The sequence below is a fragment of the Ammodytes marinus genome, assembly GCF_949987685.1.
Source record: "Ammodytes marinus genome assembly, chromosome: 19".
NCBI classification, from domain to species: Eukaryota; Metazoa; Chordata; class Actinopteri; order Uranoscopiformes; family Ammodytidae; genus Ammodytes; species Ammodytes marinus.
In genome coordinates, this window is record NC_137223.1 from 17,802,462 (window position 1) to 17,821,419 (window position 18,958).

An 18,958-nucleotide genomic window follows, 5' to 3' on the forward strand; every position below is an offset into this window, starting at 1 on the left:
GGCTTCCACCTAATCACCAAGTCGTTCAGGCAGTCAGTGAGTTTGCAGCAGTTTGTTGCGGGCTAATTATCTGTGGTTAGGATGTGACAGATGCTGGCGAGATGTTTGGCAGTCAGTTCGCCACCTCCCCAAAGGAAGCAGCAACAACTGACCTTTAGAAAGCCCTGGCAGCCCATCGCAATATCCAGGCACCCAGAGAGGGCCCGACACTGGAGGTGGGAAGGTTAGCTGTTATATATAGATTTGTTCTAAAAGAGGGGCTGTGTGTGTGTATGGGGGGGGGGGGGGGGTGCGCGCCCAAGGTGAAGGTGTTTACATCAACACAGGATAAGTGCAGACGTAGCACTATGTCCTGTGTGTGTGTGTGTGTTTGTGTGTGTCCACCAGTAACTTTTATTTACAAGGGTAAAAATGTCAACCATTTATTAAAGGGCCACATAAAGGGATCCAAAAGGAACCTATCTTGCTAAAGCCCCCATACATTCTATATATTGTGTGCCAGTATGCACCTTATGATCGTTAACCTAAGATTGTCGCTACATTAATGATTTTTATATATGTGAACCCTAATCCTATGGATGAGTCTGTCGGCTTAATATTTCCGTTGTTGAGTGCAAATTAGCTAAATTTAGCATGCCAAGATATACTCAACAAAGATGTTCAACATGGTAAAACATTATACTTGCTTAACATCAGCATTTTAGCATTGTCATTTTGAATCTGTTAGCTTGCGGACATTAGCATTTAGCTCAGAGCACCACTGTTCCTAAATACAGGCTCACAGAGCTTCTAGCATAGCTGGAGACTCTTTTTATTTATTTTTTTACAGCCCAAAAGTACATGAGAAAGTATACACAGAACCTTGATGAAACTTTTTCATTTAATGTCACTGTTTACATAGTAAGCAGTAGTGGATTACACCATGCCGTGCACTAGACACAACATTAGTATGACCCAGTTTTTAGTTTCCTGAAGATACACACACACGCATAAAAGAAAAAAAAAGAAACACGGCTAAGCCAGGAGATTTAAAGATTTCGCTGCAACTCTTTCTCCCGAGCACTTTGGTTGTCAATCTTCATTTTAACCCTCCCCCAATCCCCCCCTTCCAGCTCCGCTTCCCGACCGGCCTTAGTGCTGCCCTACATTGCTGCTATCAACACGAGGGCTTACTTTGGTAATGAAGTGGGGTCTCAGTCTTCCATCACACGTCTAGTTTTGAAGAGGGCGGAGCAGTAATTGGTGTACGACCTACACCACCGGCAGCACTCATGTCCCCTGTCCTACGTGACATTCCCATCCAATTAAATCTGCGTCTGCACACACACACAAGCACACACTGAGAAACTAAAAGAGCACACACTCACTATTATCATGGCTCCCTAAGTTATTTCCTTTTTAAGCTTAAGTGTTGCACAGCATACTGCATCTGCAGTTTGTCTACAGTAAATACAGAGTATGTGTGTGGGTGAAGCTACATATGGACATATAATATGCCCACACATTGAGGATGCAGACTTCTGCTCTGAATGAGTTCATTCACAGGGATTATTTGGGAATCTGTGTGACCAGTGGATCGATTGGTCTCCACCTCACAAGGATTAAGCGAAGGTGACACTGAGGTGACAGGTCTGTGTCCATCTGTGTTTGTATGAACTGCCATAGTCGTGTGTGTTCGTGTTTATGTGTGTGTGTGTGTGTGTGTGTGTGTGTGTGTGCGTGTGTGCTCACATGCTTTTTCTGCATGCAGTGTACACGTATGTCTGTGATATTAGCCTGAAATGTGCTGTAATCCATCAGAGTTAATGGGTTGTGTGTGTGCGTGTTCTCCCACAATGATGGCAGTGGAGTGTGTTTTGTGTGCGTGTCTTTTGGCCGACCTTGACTTCAGTCTGTCAGATGAACACTCGGAGGCCGTCCATACGCAGTGCAAGATTCCATCATTTCCCAGATGTCATCACACACAATCTGTCTCACGGTGTAACATGTGCAAAAAACAAGCAAAATGGCACTGCCCTGGGGGGGGGGGGGGGGGGGGGGGGGGGTTTGACAGATTTGGGAGTTCATGAATGTGGAAGTATGTGAAGGATGATTAAATGAACAACATTTAATGTTTCTGTTTTGCTATTCACACCTGAGAAAAAATCCTTCAAATGTATTAAAACGGTTCTATCCTAACCATAAGAGGCTGCATATAGATATTGATTTTTTTATAAGGGGTCACAAGGCAAAAATGTCCAGATTCCAGCTCTTTGAAAGTCCAGATGTAACCACACAAACTAGTCCTTATTTATAGATTATTTCTTTCCGATTTGTTATCCCCAGTAACGACCAGGTGTAACTGTTCAGAAGCTGACCTCTACTATAAAAAAGTAGTGAAACTAGCTGGTAAAAAAGAAAAATGGTCAGACACAATTAATGTCATGATAGTACAATTCATTATTATTAGCAGTATAATTGTATAAGTTTCTAGAATAAAATCAGACAGATAAGCATAAAATATTATTCCGCACTCATTTTAAACTATTGCTACTAACTCTGAAACATAGTCAGCTTATATGTGTTCATATACAAAAAAAATCCTAACTTCTTTAACAAAGGGAATAACTTAAAGCTGTAATTTGCTGTTAGCTGCAGTGACTTCCTGTTTGCAAAGATATGTGTGCCACACACATTTCCAAACTGCATACTTACATATGATTAAACTCAGAGGGATAAACAAACATGGAAATTAGTTAAAAACCGCTAGTCTGTCCTTATTGAGAAAAACAGTGTTCTTTTGATTTAATTTAAAAGAAATCCAGAGGCTGATGCTTATTGTAGCCAAGGAAAGTAAAGCACTACTCATCCATGTGTTAAAGCACAGGGTGACTACTGCTATGTCTCCATGGAGGTCCCCAGATGTAGATGCAAGCATCTCAGGATTATGTTGCACTTCTTGTACGGTTCGTATCCAAACATTTGCGTTTCCTGAGAAGCGCTGAGCCATTCCTCTACATGGTAGGACTCAGTTGATTCCACCATCAGACATTGATTAGCAACCCTGGGAGAGCGAGCACAGGTACAAACAGCTGTCACATGCCGAGCATATCGGCATGGGGTACATGGGGTGCATACAAACAAGCTCAAATTAGTTGTCACAAAGCTGCAGTTTTTGTTTTTATTGCATATTAGATTATATGCGCATTGGAATCACACACACACACACACACACACACACACACACACACACACACACACACACACACAAAAGAGGATCTCTGGCACTTCTCCATTATCGCTGTTAACGTACAAGTTTCACCTCATGCACTAAACATCACACCCAAGGCTGTAGTTTGAAGTGTACTTAGCAAAGGGCAGGCATAACAGTAGCCTGGCACCGCCCGCCTACATACTTCCGCTCAATTTTCATTTCCCGTCAGTAGTCAGTCTGGGCCTGGGGCATATTCCTAGGTTTCGGCAAGATTTTTGGCCGTCCAATCAGTGAACAGAGGGAGTGGCTAAGTAGCCGGCGTATTACTTACGTCATAACCAAACATTATGCGATTGGTTAGCAGATCCAGAGTGGCACTGGGCAGATCCAAGAGTTTTAAACTTCAACAGACACCCGCCTTCAAGTGAGTTAACGTTTGTCAATTGAGGGATTCTAGACCTTCTGTACAAATTAAATTAAGTACGATGGTCTGGTAGGACCGGGCTAGCATGACATTATCTCACTGAAGAAATGCTACTTGATTTTGTGGGACCATTTAGCTCCTCTGTCGTGTTTTTTTTTTTTTCAAGGATAAGAGTTGTCACAAAGATGGCCTCAATCTCTGAGAGTTAATTCCAGCGTGGCTATAATGGAGCCTGAGTACAGGACATTGAATTACCAATGGTAAAGAAAAGATCCTGGTATTTCTTTCAAACCCATGGTGGCCTTGGTAGTCCTTGCATGCATTGGGTTCGCTCCACCCCATGCACTTTACCATTCATCCAAAGCAGTTGTGTAGCCTACTACTGTATGTGTGCATGTGTCTAAGTGCTGGGAAATTGAATGTAACCAGGAGTGTGCGAGTCTGAAAAGAAGAGCGACACAACGGTGGTTTTGAGACATGTGTATGTGTGAGTTGTCGTTGGCCAGCAGACGGCAGGGTGATAGTGGAGGTGTGGGCCCGGCTTTCACAGTTTGTGTGATGTGCTCTGACACACAGATGGCTGCTGACACAATACAGATAGACTCTCCCTCCTCCTCCTCCTCCTCCTCCCTTTCTCTCCACTCCAAAATGGATGTTCTCTCTCTCTCCTTCGCCTTCATGTGCTACAATCTATTGCCCCGACTTGATAGACATTCAAATTAATGTAAAAAAAAATTTTATCACCTTTCACCTTTTCCTGCTTTTCATTTCCTCTTCTTCACAATCCTCTCCTCCTTCACATTTCCCTTCTTCATTCACTTTTTCCTTTTTTCCCCCATCTTTTTTCCACACGGCGATGGTGCCCCAGGTGTGAGCGAAGAATTTCTTTGGATGGGATTCTAGCAAATATGTAAATAAGCAGAAGGTCACAGTTGAATGATTTCAAATGAACATTCACAGTGGCTGTGAGCAGCTCTCCTTTTGTCAAAAACAGCCCACATGCACCGTACAAATGTGCAGCTAAATTTGCGTTGAAATGGAAGTTTCAGCAGACGATTTAAACGGTGTATCTTTTCTTACCAGGACTCTATAGAGTATCATGTCTATATGTCATTATGTCATGCTTTTATTTTTTTTAGAATCCCCCCCCCTCTCAACCCAGCTGCTAACAAACATTCTTGGCCAATGTGAAAAATGTTAATGTTGGCAAATGATGCCTACATTTGTGTGCAAATTGTTTTGAATGCCCTCCAGGCTGGAGCTGATTCACACAGTATAGCCTTGTTTTCCTCAAAGCCAAAATCGCAACATCTCAGTTCATTACTTCTGACAGAAAACAGAGGGCTATGAGGGATTGATGCCCTCACATACACATGCACTCCCTCTCATCTCATGCCTACACAGTATACCAGTGGCTGTAGAGAAACCAAATCAAAGTGCTTCATACTGTTGGCCTGTATGCACATTTTTTTTTATTGGGCTCTTCAGGTTTAATAGACACCAGATGGGGGAGCTTACAAAATTGGGGTTTAACTGTAAAATAAAACATGGTCAGTGTCTTTATAGCCCCTGATTGAAAAGAAAAAACGATGTGCTAAATGAACAGATAAACCTGACACATTTGTAATTGACTAAAAGTCTGCATACCTAATAGCTGATGTTTAGCCAGTATGCCCATGTATTTGCCTTTTGAGAAAATTCCCAATTCGAAATTTTGGGATAATTCAAATTTCCCCTGATGGTGGTGTTACATGAAGAAAAGTTGAGGGAAAACCAAAATATTACAAGACACCCTGGGGGAGACATAAATGTCTGTACCAAATTCCATGGAATTCCATTGAATAGGTGTAGAGACATTTGACTAACAACCTTAAATGTCAACTTCTACATGCCCTGGGAACTATGAATGTCGGTAGGAAATGTCATGGCATTCAACCCGATAGCTGTGGAAATATTTCAGTCTGGAGCTGTGGACGCCCCCAGCCGACTGAATGACCGACTGACCAACTGACATTGCTAGCCGATCCAGACAAGCCGCCAGTATGGTTTGAAAAAATACAATGATCAAAGCCATTTGTGGGCCCTTTTAATTTGGTTACAAACTGACCATTTTTTCCCTTGCAAACATGGCAAATGAATCCCATCATCTCCATGTTAAAGTTTGCATGTGCATCTGAGTTAGCAGCACGTTTGCAGCAGGTGGAGAATGTGAGATAGACACAGAGATAGTGTTCATGTGAGTCACATAGATAGGTGGGGTGTTGTAGGGATTAATGTGAATTTGTAACTTAAGGGCTCCAGTTTCTGCCCGATAGAATCTAGAGCACCGCTTCCTCTCTGCAGGCGATGAATGCATTGCTTTTATCAAGACCATCTTCCATTGCGTGGTTAGTGCAGGCACTCAGTTTCCTAAAGGTTACTGTGCTGTTGTTTGGCGACCTTTTGTGGTGTCAGCGTAGTTAACAACTTAGGAATGCAGGTGTGGTCCACTGCCACACCTTCTATTGCATGTATTATTTTTTAAACATGAGAAAAAATATTTGTATTTGTTTTTATTATTTAAAATAGCTTAAATAGTGGAAATATTTGGAAAAAAAAATGTTTTAGGGGGGGCGGTAGTAAAAACAAAATGTATTTCCTATTTGATTTCAAATCATTCTAATTCAGTATTATTCATTTGATTTAGTTATTACTTTCATTAATTTAATTTGGTCATTCTTTATTTCACACGTTATGAAAGTCCAAGAAGCAGTTTCTCCCTGACAGTTCACCGTCAGAGTCAGGCACAGTTACAGAAGGTATGAGATAGTGTATACTCTAAGCAATGTGTGTTTGTGTAAAAATCGAAAGATAGCTATCCTTAGAGAGCATTTCAATTTTTTTCATGTTGGAATTTTGCTTAATTATTGAACAATAAGTCAACTTTGGGAGCCCCCAGGCCATGGCCTTCACTTCACATCATAACGTCAAAGGAAAAGAGGAATGGTAATCAGGATTTCCTTGTTATCTGATGCCATGAATTATTTGTTCTTCAAAGTAAAAGCCCCCTGTTTAAAACATATCAAGAATAACATATTTTTATTATACAGCCTTTTAGTAAAACTGAGATAAAGTCATTGTTGCCATATTGCAACGCTATGCAATGTTGATCCGTTTGTCTGCGTTGAGGTGTTAAATTGTTTTTGTCACTCGCGTTTCTCATTCTATGGCGTTTGTATCTCGGGAGAAATGGAGGCATGTCAGTATCTCAAGAGACTGGCAGCCCATCTATTATTAGTTATCTTGTGTGTGTTTGATGGTGAAACCAAGACATTGAGGAGTATTGAGAAAAGCATTGTTCATCAACTGTAGCTTACCATATTATTGAATATAGGCAGATGCTGTAGACGCTCTGTTTGATTAGATTGCATTGGTTAAAGAGATACGGGCCAGTCTATGCACTGTGTGGGTCAAAAGATGGAGGTTATGTGGTGTGCTTCACGAGGCCTTGATCAACAATGTGTAAATGTACCATCTGCCAAGTCATTACCTATAGGTTTTCAGTCATCCAATGCATCGCAGCAAAGTGCAGCCATTGTTTTATAGGATCAACCTCATTAGTTCATGCTTTTCATACGTGTTCCTCTTGTCAATATAGCATCTAAAGGCCTCTCCATTGCGGCTGCTCTATAAATAAAAAAAACAAACGAACGTTTTTTTCGACGTGTATAATGTCACTGAGCGAATCCCACGGAAGGCAGCATAACGGCTGGCGCTTTATACTGCCTCCATAAATTTTTATGGTCTGTGACTCAGATGCACATTTCCTAGTTAATATTACCAAATGAGAGCCCCGGCGGAAATACTGTATCTGCTTATGGTACACGTTCTCTCTGCTCGTCTGTGACAACGGCATCACAGAGTGACAAAGCCCACGTCCAGATACAGGTTCCATTTTTTTTTTTTTCTTTTTTTTTTTTTTGAAGAGGGCCGATATGAAATTAAAAACAACAGTGCATCTTCCTTCAAGCTTTCTGTCGCGATGCAGTATGAAGGCAATCTTAAAGAAAAAAATTCGAAGATTGTTGGTGAGTTTTTAAAATAGACTTGAATGGAGATAAAGTGCTAGCTCAGCCAATCTCACCCAGCGGAAGCTTATAGAGTCAGGTGTCCCAATCTCCTCACCTGCCAGCTATTAACTGAGACCTGCACGCCAGCTCATATGGTGTGAGCATGTCAAAAATATTGCCAAGAGCAAAGACCAACTACTTACAATACTATATTTTTGTCACTAAAACCATGTACAGACCAAATCCAACAATGAATTTAATATTATAGTGAATATGTCAACAGAGTGATATTCTGCTGTCAACATAAACAAACATTGCCGGTGTGACTATGCATTGCTACGGCATCTGTGCAATTTCACCTGTTGTTATCTGACATTCTGGTTCTTATCCACACAGACCAGTGGAGAAGGAAGGCCAGAGATACATTAGACACTTCCCATTTACCGACACAGTCACACTGCGTGGGTCGCATGTACACCTGGCTGACGTTGAATTATAATTCCCATTTGTTGACATGTCAGGCGCAGTGCACAATTCCTTCCTTTATTCAGATTATGTTTTCAGAGGCAAATCTAGTTGAGAGCCTCGCTTCCTTTTGATTCAAAATCTCTGTCTCCCCTTCCTTCCTTCTGTATCTCCCCGTATACGTAAAACAACATAAGCCTACATTGTTCTTTTCCTTTGTAAACCTCTAGCTGCATTTACCAGATGATTGTCCCCGCGTGTTGAAAAGAGGATTTTCTTGAGCAATTTTTTTTTTAAATCGATTGCAACATGTTGTTGAATGACAAACTCCTATATGGTCTGAGTGACAATGACAAAAGCTCTGTCTGACTAGGAGCAGATACTGTCTCTTGTTTTTTTGTAATAAACAAAGCGTTTTTATTTCCAATGGGTCTCACCTGCCTCCATCTCCCTCTGCCTTGGAGATATAATCGAACCATATACACCCACTCTGGAGAAACTTCTTAGTGTCAGTCCCAATGTCACGGTTCAAATTAAACGCTTGATGGTGAATCACTAGTGTAATGAATTCAATCAGATTCGTGACCTCTGAGACACAGAGTTTCTTCTGACCCGCGCATGTTCCTCTTTATTCCAACTCCTGATGCTTTTGAATGCGTGATAGCTGCGCCGCGTCTGTATTAACGCCGCCTTAAACCCATTTTCTTGATTGGCTTCTTTCTGAAAGAGATGGGGGCTGTCATGTGGGGGACGCTATTATCTAACAAAGGTAGAATGGTGCAGGTAATGTGGCATGAAAGAGTGCTATGTTTTGTTTTGCCAGAGCTATTTTTGCTATTTTGAATTTGTGATTCAAATTTATGATAGTCAGGTTTTTCTGTGTCAGAAACATAGTAATCTGGTTATTTCATCAAAGAGGCACCATCAGCCTCCTGTAGGAAAATGGCCTGGGTTTTGAGTTTTAAATGCATGAATAAAACAATTGTATTCACATTTTGAAACTGCAATATTATATATATATATATATAGCATTATTATTTATTTTTTCATTCTGGGGAACCAGGAACAACCTGCAAGCATACATATTGGCATCTTATTATCACTGCGTGAATATGTTGTTGTGAATGTAGCAAACAGTTCCCTGTTAACACAAGCCAGCTGACATGGAGCAGCATTAGCATTTATTTGTTGTGTTTCTGGCTTCCTGAAAAATGTAAGTCCTAGTGTTCTAGAATGAATATTGTTTTTGGTCTCTACAAACTGTAAATACATATATTTAACTTTTACACAGCCAAATGCTTCACTGTGTTTACCAGCTAGTTGCTACTTGTATGTGCTGTTTTGTGCGGAGCAGGTAGCACACACTCAATTTATAACCAAACCAAATTGAAAGGGATCTGTCAGAATCGCCATAAAAGAAAACAGCACGAGATTACATGACATGACATTTTACAGCTAACTGTAACACGTAAATATGTTGTGTTTGTTGTTGTATTGTTATCTTTTCTCATTGTGACCTGCTGTTTGCTGTAGTCCTGTTGTCCTCTGTCTATCGTGTAATCAGCTTCTCTCAGAAGTGTCTGATCCTTAATTTTCTGACCCTCCCCCGGTGTGGTCCGATGGGTAATTACATCTGCCGGAGAATGAAACGCGTGTTAGTCCTGCTATCTCAGCAGGGTTCAGTTACTCAACCTGTGTGTGTGTGTGTGTGTGTGTCCCTCTGTTTAAACAGTGCTAATTGGCACTCTGAGTGTTTCGAGTCAACCTCGAGAGCGCCTTCTGTGTCACCACTTTCTCAGACTGCCAGTGAATTAAAGCCATCGCAGCAGCAGCAGCAGCTGATGACAAGAACATCATCACACCCCCAATAGAGAATATTCCCAAAGGCTAATTCACCAATCTCCTGTCGCGCTTTATCTAATGACCTGTCATGCAGTAAGGTGGATGCAACCAGCGCTTCCAGGAATCATTTGATATTCAGCCTGATTTCGAATGCCAGAGGATAGGTCTAGCCTGGTGCTACCAGACCATCGCACTTAATTTCATTTGTACAGAAGGTCTGGCAGTGCTGTAATTGGCAAACGTTCACTCATGGAGGCGGTGTCTGTTAAAGTTTAAAACTATTGGATCTGCCCAGTGCCACTCTGGATTAGCCAACCAATCGCATAACGTTTGGTCGTCACGTGTGTCATGAGCCGGCTTCTGGCAACTGAAACTGGAGCGCGACTTCGGCGTCATCGTTCTCAGCCACTCGCTCTGTTCGCTGATTGGACCGGCTGTCAAATCTCCGGCAAAACTGGGAAATGGGCTGTACACCCAGACTGACTACTGAAGGGAAAATAAAATTTGGCCGGAAGTAGGCGGGCGGAGCCAGGCTAGTATAGGTCTGGGCATCGTTCAAAATGTTTCAATATCTATACAGATACCAATACCTTGACTTTGATATCATTCCCTGAACACTTCTTTTATCATAGCAATGTTATGAAATCCATGTTTACAACAATGCAAATTCCAAATGAAAAGGTGCATACCAACATATTAGGCTCACTGATGCATACTGCATAACCCATGTCGTTACCTAATGTATTTCTCCAGGATGCCTCCACATAGCAAGTCACCAGCACTTTTACATCATGGCACATCAAGCATTATGCATGCTTATTGTCTCACTGACATGATGTGATGAGATTAACCCCTGAACTATTGAAATTTGGTATTGAACGACATTGAAAGACATTTTATGATACTTTAGTGCTTGGTATTTTGGTCAGTGCCATACTGCCAATAAAGCAATTAAGCATCCGCAGACCGAAAAAAACAAACATCCCTGAAATACCCGTATGTTTTTGACCGGTACATCATAAAAGATCAGTAAAGGAAGCAGACCCCTTTATGCTTGCTAAAAGTCAGCAAGATACCAAATGAAGCTCATTGACCCCAGTTAAAAACATCATACTTTGAAAAAGTTGCCTTCAATTGACGACATGGGAGTCTACTTTTTTTTAGGCAGTAAAGCATTTGCCCAGTCTTTGATGTGTGAGTTTTGTTTTCCCTGTGTGACGTTGGCTACAGTTCTTCATTTAAAGCTGTTTTTATCCTTTTCTAACAAAGCGACAACCTTGATGAAGAAGGCTTGCTTCAGTCGGAATAGGTGTGTGTTGTAATCACAGGTCCAGGATCAGTTTGCAGCACTTTAATGAGGCCCACTCTAGTTGGAAGGCGGTCGCCGCGGCTGCTTTGATCAGTGGCCCATTGACACAGGATTCCACTGCTACACACCAAACTAATGGAGACACAAGGGGGGGGGAGAAAACACACACACACGTAAACCCTTCTTAACACACTGGCATTCAGCACGCCCTGCCAACACGAATGCCTATTTAAGAAATATACATGGGAACTTTTAACGAGGGCACAATCTCACAAACAGGTGGCCATTGTGTTAGGCCCTTTCATCTGGCGGTGTCTGTTTGTGCCGGTTTGGGTCGACTGAATTTTAGGCTCAGTGAAGTCTGTGCCAAAGTGGGCTGAGTGAGAAAAAGGTCCAATGCTCGGCGCTGACACGCAGCCCAACTCTAGAGACTAATGGCTTGTAGCTCCCCAACATATGTTGCTTTGTTGTAATTGCTTTAATTGCTGTCATTGTACGTAATGGTTGGTCTTTTTCATCTTCCCTGGTGGTGTAGGCATTCCGCTAATTATGTCTGTCAGCCCCGCAGCCAAAAGCTGAGCATTTCACAGTGAAATTCAGCGCTGCGGTTGTGGGAAATTTAAAAAATCAGCGTTTCTGTATACCATTGGATTGTGTGGGTGTGAATGGCTGCATAGTTTTAGAGATTGGTTCATGACTCGTTAGATAAATACTTAAAGACACCTCGTCATGGATCTTTTTAACCCATTGATGACTATGGCAATCTAGGATGCATGTCCTTAATGCCTGAGGGTTTTCTGAAAAAATAGTACGAATTGTCAAGTCTACCAAAACCTTAATATCTAAGCCTGTGTAGCACATAGAAACATGAAATAAAATACATTTAAAAGTTAAGGTTCATAGGTTTTATTTAAACATGCTCCCTTAGCGCTTACAAACCAACAAATATTTCAAAAAATCGTCAAAATTAGATGTATTAGAAAAATATTAAATATTGTTAATAAATAGATGCAATGTGTTGTGTGATTTTCGTCAGTAGTCTATAGTAGACCTTGATTCTGCGCACCAAACGCCACTAACTGTTCTGTCGCCGACATAGCTGGCGTATTTTTTTAATTATTTAGTTTTATTTTATTTTTTTATTTTTTTTGATTGACATGATTTTCGGCAAACCACACAACTTTTGGGTGGTCACGTAGTCTTAAAAAAATCAACAAAACCCACCTCATGTGTATTTGAACCAATGACAGTGCATTCTATGCTGGGAATGCCATGAAAATTAGATAAAGTAATAATGCTGCGCGACGCAGCATCAGGCAGGAGAGCCAATGTGGCATCGCGCAGCAGCCGTCATCAATGGGTTAATAAAGCGGTCAAGTCATGGCTTCATAATTCTTCAGTTCAAGTTTATAGCTTGGCTTGGTATCTTTTCTTTCTTTTTTTTTCTTCATTTCGCTTTGGGTTTTTACATTTTTATTAACGCAAGGTTGAAATTAGGTGTACACAACCGACAAACCCCCCAAATAAACACCTACAATAAACAAATCTCCTTTTTATCTCCAGGTATGACACTATCACCAACCAGTGGGAGACGGTTTCTCCTCTTCCCAAGCCGGTGCACTCTGCGGCGGCCACAGTGTGTGGAGGGAAGGTCTACGTGTTTGGAGGGGTGAACGAGGCTGGGCGTTCGGCCGGTGTCCTCCAGTCCTTTGTACCGCAGAGCAACACCTGGAGCTTCATCGAATCACCCATGATAGGTAGGACAGGTGGCATCACCCACAGTGTGCAATGTTCCTGACTTGCTTTGACACGAACATTCTTCTCACACATACAAACACACGCACGCACGCATGCACAGTCTTTCACACACACACACACACACACACACACACACACACACACACACACACACACAGGTGTTGAGATGTTATGTCCTCGGGGGGTAGTGAGCCCATTGCTACCATCACCTTCTGTACTGTGTGACAGAGCTGTTGTTTCCTTTTTAAACCAGTGGATACCAGATTGCGGTTTTATATTCCCCCAATGTGTGCTTTCTCTTTCCTCATAATGCCTTTGTATTTCCCGAGAATTCCCCGCTGGCAAGCTAAATTGGTCTCATTCCAGACATGAGAATTAATGTTTGCTTTTTATTAGTAATGTACTGGAAAATGCACATATTTCATGAACATTTGTGTAACCATTTACATGGACGCAATCCTTTAATCTCTGGTCATTTGCATCTTGCTATCTCGTTAGTGAGCAACAAGGAGACTTTGGGCCTCCATTATGGTCGCCCGGTTGCCTAGCAACAGTGCTCTCACAACTCCACCCACTTGAACATCTTCCATATCCATATGTGCTTGACTTCTGAAGCTGAAACTAGAATAACTCCTGATTGCCATTTGAAGGCAAACTATTGTCACACTGTAGATGACTGTATGAGGCTGAATGTTCTTTCCACTTCATACATGTCCAAAGGCATTTCCATTTTGGCACATGGCAGTAGGCATAGCAATGTCTCTTGTGTGCTCTGGTGAAGATAAAAAAAAGGCAAATTCTTGATTAGGATATCCCATAGTTCTTCTCAATTGAAGACACAAAACACCCTAAAATGTTCTAACATAAACAGAGAGACACTTTCCACAAATGCAACATTTATTTTATCGAAAATGTTGATCCACACCCCTGGCAAAAGGAACAATCAGTGGTCAGTCTATGACCTTTTCCATTCCTGTTGCCTTCTCGTTATTATCGTCCTACTCAGTATTTCCCCCATATACCTTATGTTATTGCTATCATTATAATGAGCTGGCCATTACCGGAATGATAGGTGGGTCCGACCATAGCTCCCGACATGTTATTGGCCATACTCTGTAGCTATTCACCGCACAAACCTGCAACCACATTCCAGCCAGGGCCACTGGGGACCTGTGAAGGACGCAGAAACAGAAGAAACACTTTTACTAAGCTGCCATAACTCCAAGGTAGCAGGAAAAACACACGGTGTACAACTCTGCGTGATTCAAAACACTGACGGCTTTGTTCCCAGTGCAGATCCTATCCACAGGCAGGGTTTCTTTTCACCATGATATATCCTTGAAAGGTGCAGCACAGGGATTATTGCTATTGAATTTGCCTTTGTTTAACAAATATACTTAAGTTTAAGCAACAGTTCAAATTGTTGGCGAAATAAGCTTATTTGCTTTAGACTTGTGAGCGTGTTGTTGCATTGTGAGCTCACCAAAACAAATTCCAATAAACATTGTCAATATGGCAATAATACATAATCGAATCTTGAATCTGATGGGAGGATTTTGTTACCTTTAGTGAGAAGGGTTTTCCTATTTCCAGTCTGTCTGCAGCCGTTTTCTTAACTGAAAGGTATGAGAATGGTGTCAATCTTCTTGTTTATGTCTCCACCAGTCAAGTAAGCATATTCTCCAAAATGTCCAACTATTCCCTTAAAGCAACAGAATTTTTTTTTTTTTAAATGTTTCCACAGAATAAAAAAAATTCTATATTCAGTGCTGGATTATATTATTTAGAATTGGTACATGACGGATACTCAGGGCAAATTCTGTTTTTAAGAAGAGTTATTATCTCAGTTGGTGGCATACTTTTGCTGCAGAGTCAACCCTCAGAGCAGCACGCATCAAAGAGAAAAAAAAGGGTCAAAAATGTATTTGAATTTGTGTCATTAAAGCGTCAGCACACAGGCACTTCCCTTGGAACATTTGCCCAGAAATTTGCTCTCTGTTATTAGTGTCTTTTCAGAGCAAGACTACTACGAGGGGAAATTATAATTATGTAAGGCGCAATGTTTAGGGCGAGAGCTGAATGGTATTAAAGGGCTGGCAGAGCAGCTGCCAGAGGAGAAATGAGAGAAAAAATCGTGTGAGAAACACACACACACACACTCTCACACAAACAGATTCACACACATTCGCACAGATGCAGTTACACATTACTTTTCCTTACCTATCCACTATACATCCCTCCGGGGGGCACAGGTACACAGCACATGAATTATGTAACGTGCCAGGGGGTCCACATGGGCGTGCATGGGGTTTATGTGTGTGTGTGTGTGTGTGTGTGTGTGTGTGTGTGTGTGTGTGTGTGTGTGTGTGTGTGTGTGTGTGTGTGTGTGTGTGTGTGTGTGTGTGTGTGTGTGTGTGTGTGTGTGTGTGTGTGTGTGTGTGTGTGTGTGTGTGTGTGTGTGTGTGTGCGTGCGTGCGTGCGTGCGTGCGTGCGTGCGTGCGTGCGTGCGTGCGTGCGTGCGTGCGTGCGTGCGTGCGTGCGTGCGTGCGTGCGTGCGTGCGTGCGTGCGTGCGTGCGTGTGTGTGTGTGTGTGTGTGTGCCTGTGTTTGTATGTGTGTGTCTGCATGTCTGTGTTTGAGTCTCTGTGTGTTAAGGAAGGATGCAGACAGACAGACAGACCGTCATCTGTCAGGGTGTAGATGAGCCTGCGTCTGACAGCCAACGAGCCAAGAGATAATGGACGGGTTTAGTGCTTCCTGTGAAATTGGGCCGGCGATGATTTTAGTGAGCGGGTGGGGAGCGCTTTTCGATCAACCCTCTGCCTTCCTCCATTGCTCTCCCTCTCTAATCTCCCTGTTCATCTCTCTCTACCTTCCCCCTGCCGTCTCTCTAGGTCTCTCAGCACTGTCTTATCGACTGACACAAATACAGCATGTGTGTTTTCTGCTGCTACTGTGCGGCTGTTTGTTTGTTTGTTTGTGTGTGTGTGTGTGTGTGTGTGTGTGTGTGTGCATGCGTACAGTATGTGTGGGGTTGTGTGTTTTCCCTCTGCATGGACCATCTCCCGCATGATCTGCAAATAGGTTTCACATACAATTATCAGGACTGACTTCCTATCTCTTGCCGAGTGAAAAATAACACTCAGGCCAAAAATAGTCCCCTCAACAAGTCTATTGAGATGCACGGCGTCTCTGCAGCTTGACTCATTTATCCCTCCCTTAGTCTTCAATATATCTGTCTACTGAGCAGTCTATGTACTGAAACATGGGAGCGTCATTGAGCACCCTTCCATGCAGTAAAATATTTATGAAACTTCATTGCATTCCTTGAAAGGTCAGTTAACCCTAATAACGTTGTCATACGACAACATAATGTGGCGGTGTGGTATGGGTACATTTTCTACAATCCTTCAAATCACTGCATCTAATTATTATATGCTATTATTATATGCTAGCTGCATGGTTTGAGGGATGTAAATGTGTGTCGGTCGGGTCACTGCTTTTTTTTACAAATGTCCGTAATATTCATGTTACTCTCAGGAAAAACTGCAATAAATGTGATTATCCCTGACTTTTCATCCAGTGCCACCATAAGGGCAACATTTAAGGTAGTTAAAAACCTGACCAAATAATACCCACCGGGCTAATGGGATTCCCAATTCCCATCTGTATGTTCAATAATCATGCTTATTGTCAAATACCAGCATGCTAACGTGCTAAACCAACATGAAGAACTTAGTAAACATTACAGTCTAAACATCATCATGTTGGCATAGTAATAACATTAACATGCCAATGTTTGCATTTAGCTCAGAACACAGTTGTGCCTTTTAGCGCAGCCTCACAGAGGAGCATGGACCAGATTGAATTACTGTAACAAAACAACTTGCCAACCCTTCTGATTCAAATTTAGGTAAACCGTGATGTCATTGAGGTAAATAAGATCTCTTTTTTTTATTAAGCCTTGCCCACTTTTAACCAGTGAATATTTTACAGAGAAACACAAATAAAAAAGGCATTTGTCATTTGAAATAACCAAAACTGTTGTTTGTCGCTACTTAGTAGGGAGCTAATCTCTTTTATAAACAGTCCAAGGAGATAATAAGTATCTACAGCCTTAAAAAAACAAAACCATAACCAACATACGGTAACTGAGAAAATGATTTGGGTAAAGTGACAATTTAAATGAACATCTACCCAGTGCAACTATTCATAGGAAATGTAGTCCAAAGTAAACATGGCTAATAACTCAATGACTCAACTACTCGAAGAAATCTTAACATTCCAGTACATTAAAAAAGCAACAATAGGCAATGCGCTCCACCACCAGTTTCCATGCACTGAAAAATTCTATTACTGTACTGTAAAAAGCATTTGAAGTTGTGAAAAAACCTGTTTAATGTACCCACCTCATAGAGGCAGAATCCAAAGTATCGGAAGTGAAGATGAATCAGATTATATACAGGGGGAAAAAACTAATCCAAAACATATGGCAGAGGAGACTGTCAATCTGCACCAGCAGAAGAAAATAAAGGTGACTGAATTGCCCGGTCAATCACCGGGCTTTAACCTAATAGAACATTTACGGGGAGGAACTGAAGATAAAGATTCACCAGGGGGTTCTTCGAGATTCATAGACTGTCTGTATGGAAGAGTACGGGCCGACATCCCACCTGAACACTGTAAGAGATTAGTTTCTTGTAAAAGAAATGTGTCATTGCAAATAGAAGCTCCTCCGCCAACTATTAAATACATCAGTTTGGCTGTAGGCTATTTTGTGTGTCATTCCACTTTATTGCACATAACTTCTTTTTATAGATTTGGTTGTTACTATTTCACGATCTGTGTAGTTTTCTAGTAGATTATTCAAATATAGGGTCTACATTTCATGTGAAAAAGCTGCATTGGAAATGTGTTCTTTGAGAAAATGGATGACGTGTTGAAACACACACACACACGAACAAACTGCAGCCTGCATCCACTTTGCTGATAGACACGTCTGCAATGACCGGTCAATTCCAGGGACCCGAGAGCAAAAGCGCCGTGCCTAGACTACTCTATGGGGGGGAAATTGACAGCAGAACAATGACTCGCGCAAATGACGTATCCGCCGAACGGGCACTGCATTTGAAAGGGCCATTATGGAGGTGGAGGAGGCAGCAAAAGTGACAGAGCGAGGGAGAGAGAGAGGTGTGGATGACATGTGTGTTACCGTAGATACCTAATAGGACATGACGTCCTATGTCTTCCCCCTCCCCCCCGTCCACTTGCTATCCATTACAATGAATTAAAGTACATCATGCTTCTTCTGGTCCCTCTGCTGTTGTGGACCGTCATTTCAAAGGCTGCCCTTATTCTCCACCACATAAAAGGGTAGGGGGGGGAGAAGTTTTCGCTGCTCCAATTACCTTGTTGTAATCTTATCTAAGCTTCTGGAAGCAAGAACTGAAGCTTCTTTGTCCTATTTCCTCCTGGTCCCTTGTGCTCCCTAGTGAGTAAGACATAGGAGGCCAAGGAAGAGGAGGATGCCCTGCACCTTGTCCTCTATGTTGCAGAGGAGACTGTCTTTATCACTCCTGGCTATGGGATGATCACTGCTGTTTGCGCAAGTCTTTATCAGAGGGAGCAGTCTTATCTAGATGTGTACAGTATAGACTATTGCTATAATGGAGTGAGTTGGGATATTGTGTGTGTGTGTGTGTGTGTGTGTGTGTGTGTGTGTGTGTGTGTGTGTGTGTGTGTGTGTGTGTGTGTGTGTGTGTGTGTGTGTGTGTGTGTGTGTGTGTGTGTGTGTGTGTGTGTGTGTGTGTGTGTGTGTGTGTGTGTGTGTGTGTGTGTGTGTGTGTGTGTGTTATTGTTGCGGTTGTGTTCCGGGCTTTATAGAATCAGATATCTGCTGTGTTGATGCAGGAATCAGAT

The 18,958-nt window shown here is 42.0% G+C and overlaps 1 protein-coding gene across 1 annotated transcript in view; it reads left to right on the plus strand.

The window, feature by feature from the left end:
- The window catches only part of klhl29 (kelch like family member 29), a 214,028-nt gene that overhangs the window by 185,831 nt on the left and 9,239 nt on the right, over positions 1-18,958 (plus strand). Inside the window, exon 13 of the mRNA XM_080047433.1 lies at positions 12,846-13,039. Coding sequence (XP_079903559.1) covers positions 12,846-13,039 — 194 coding nt within the window. The remainder of the gene's footprint in view (positions 1-12,845; positions 13,040-18,958) is intronic.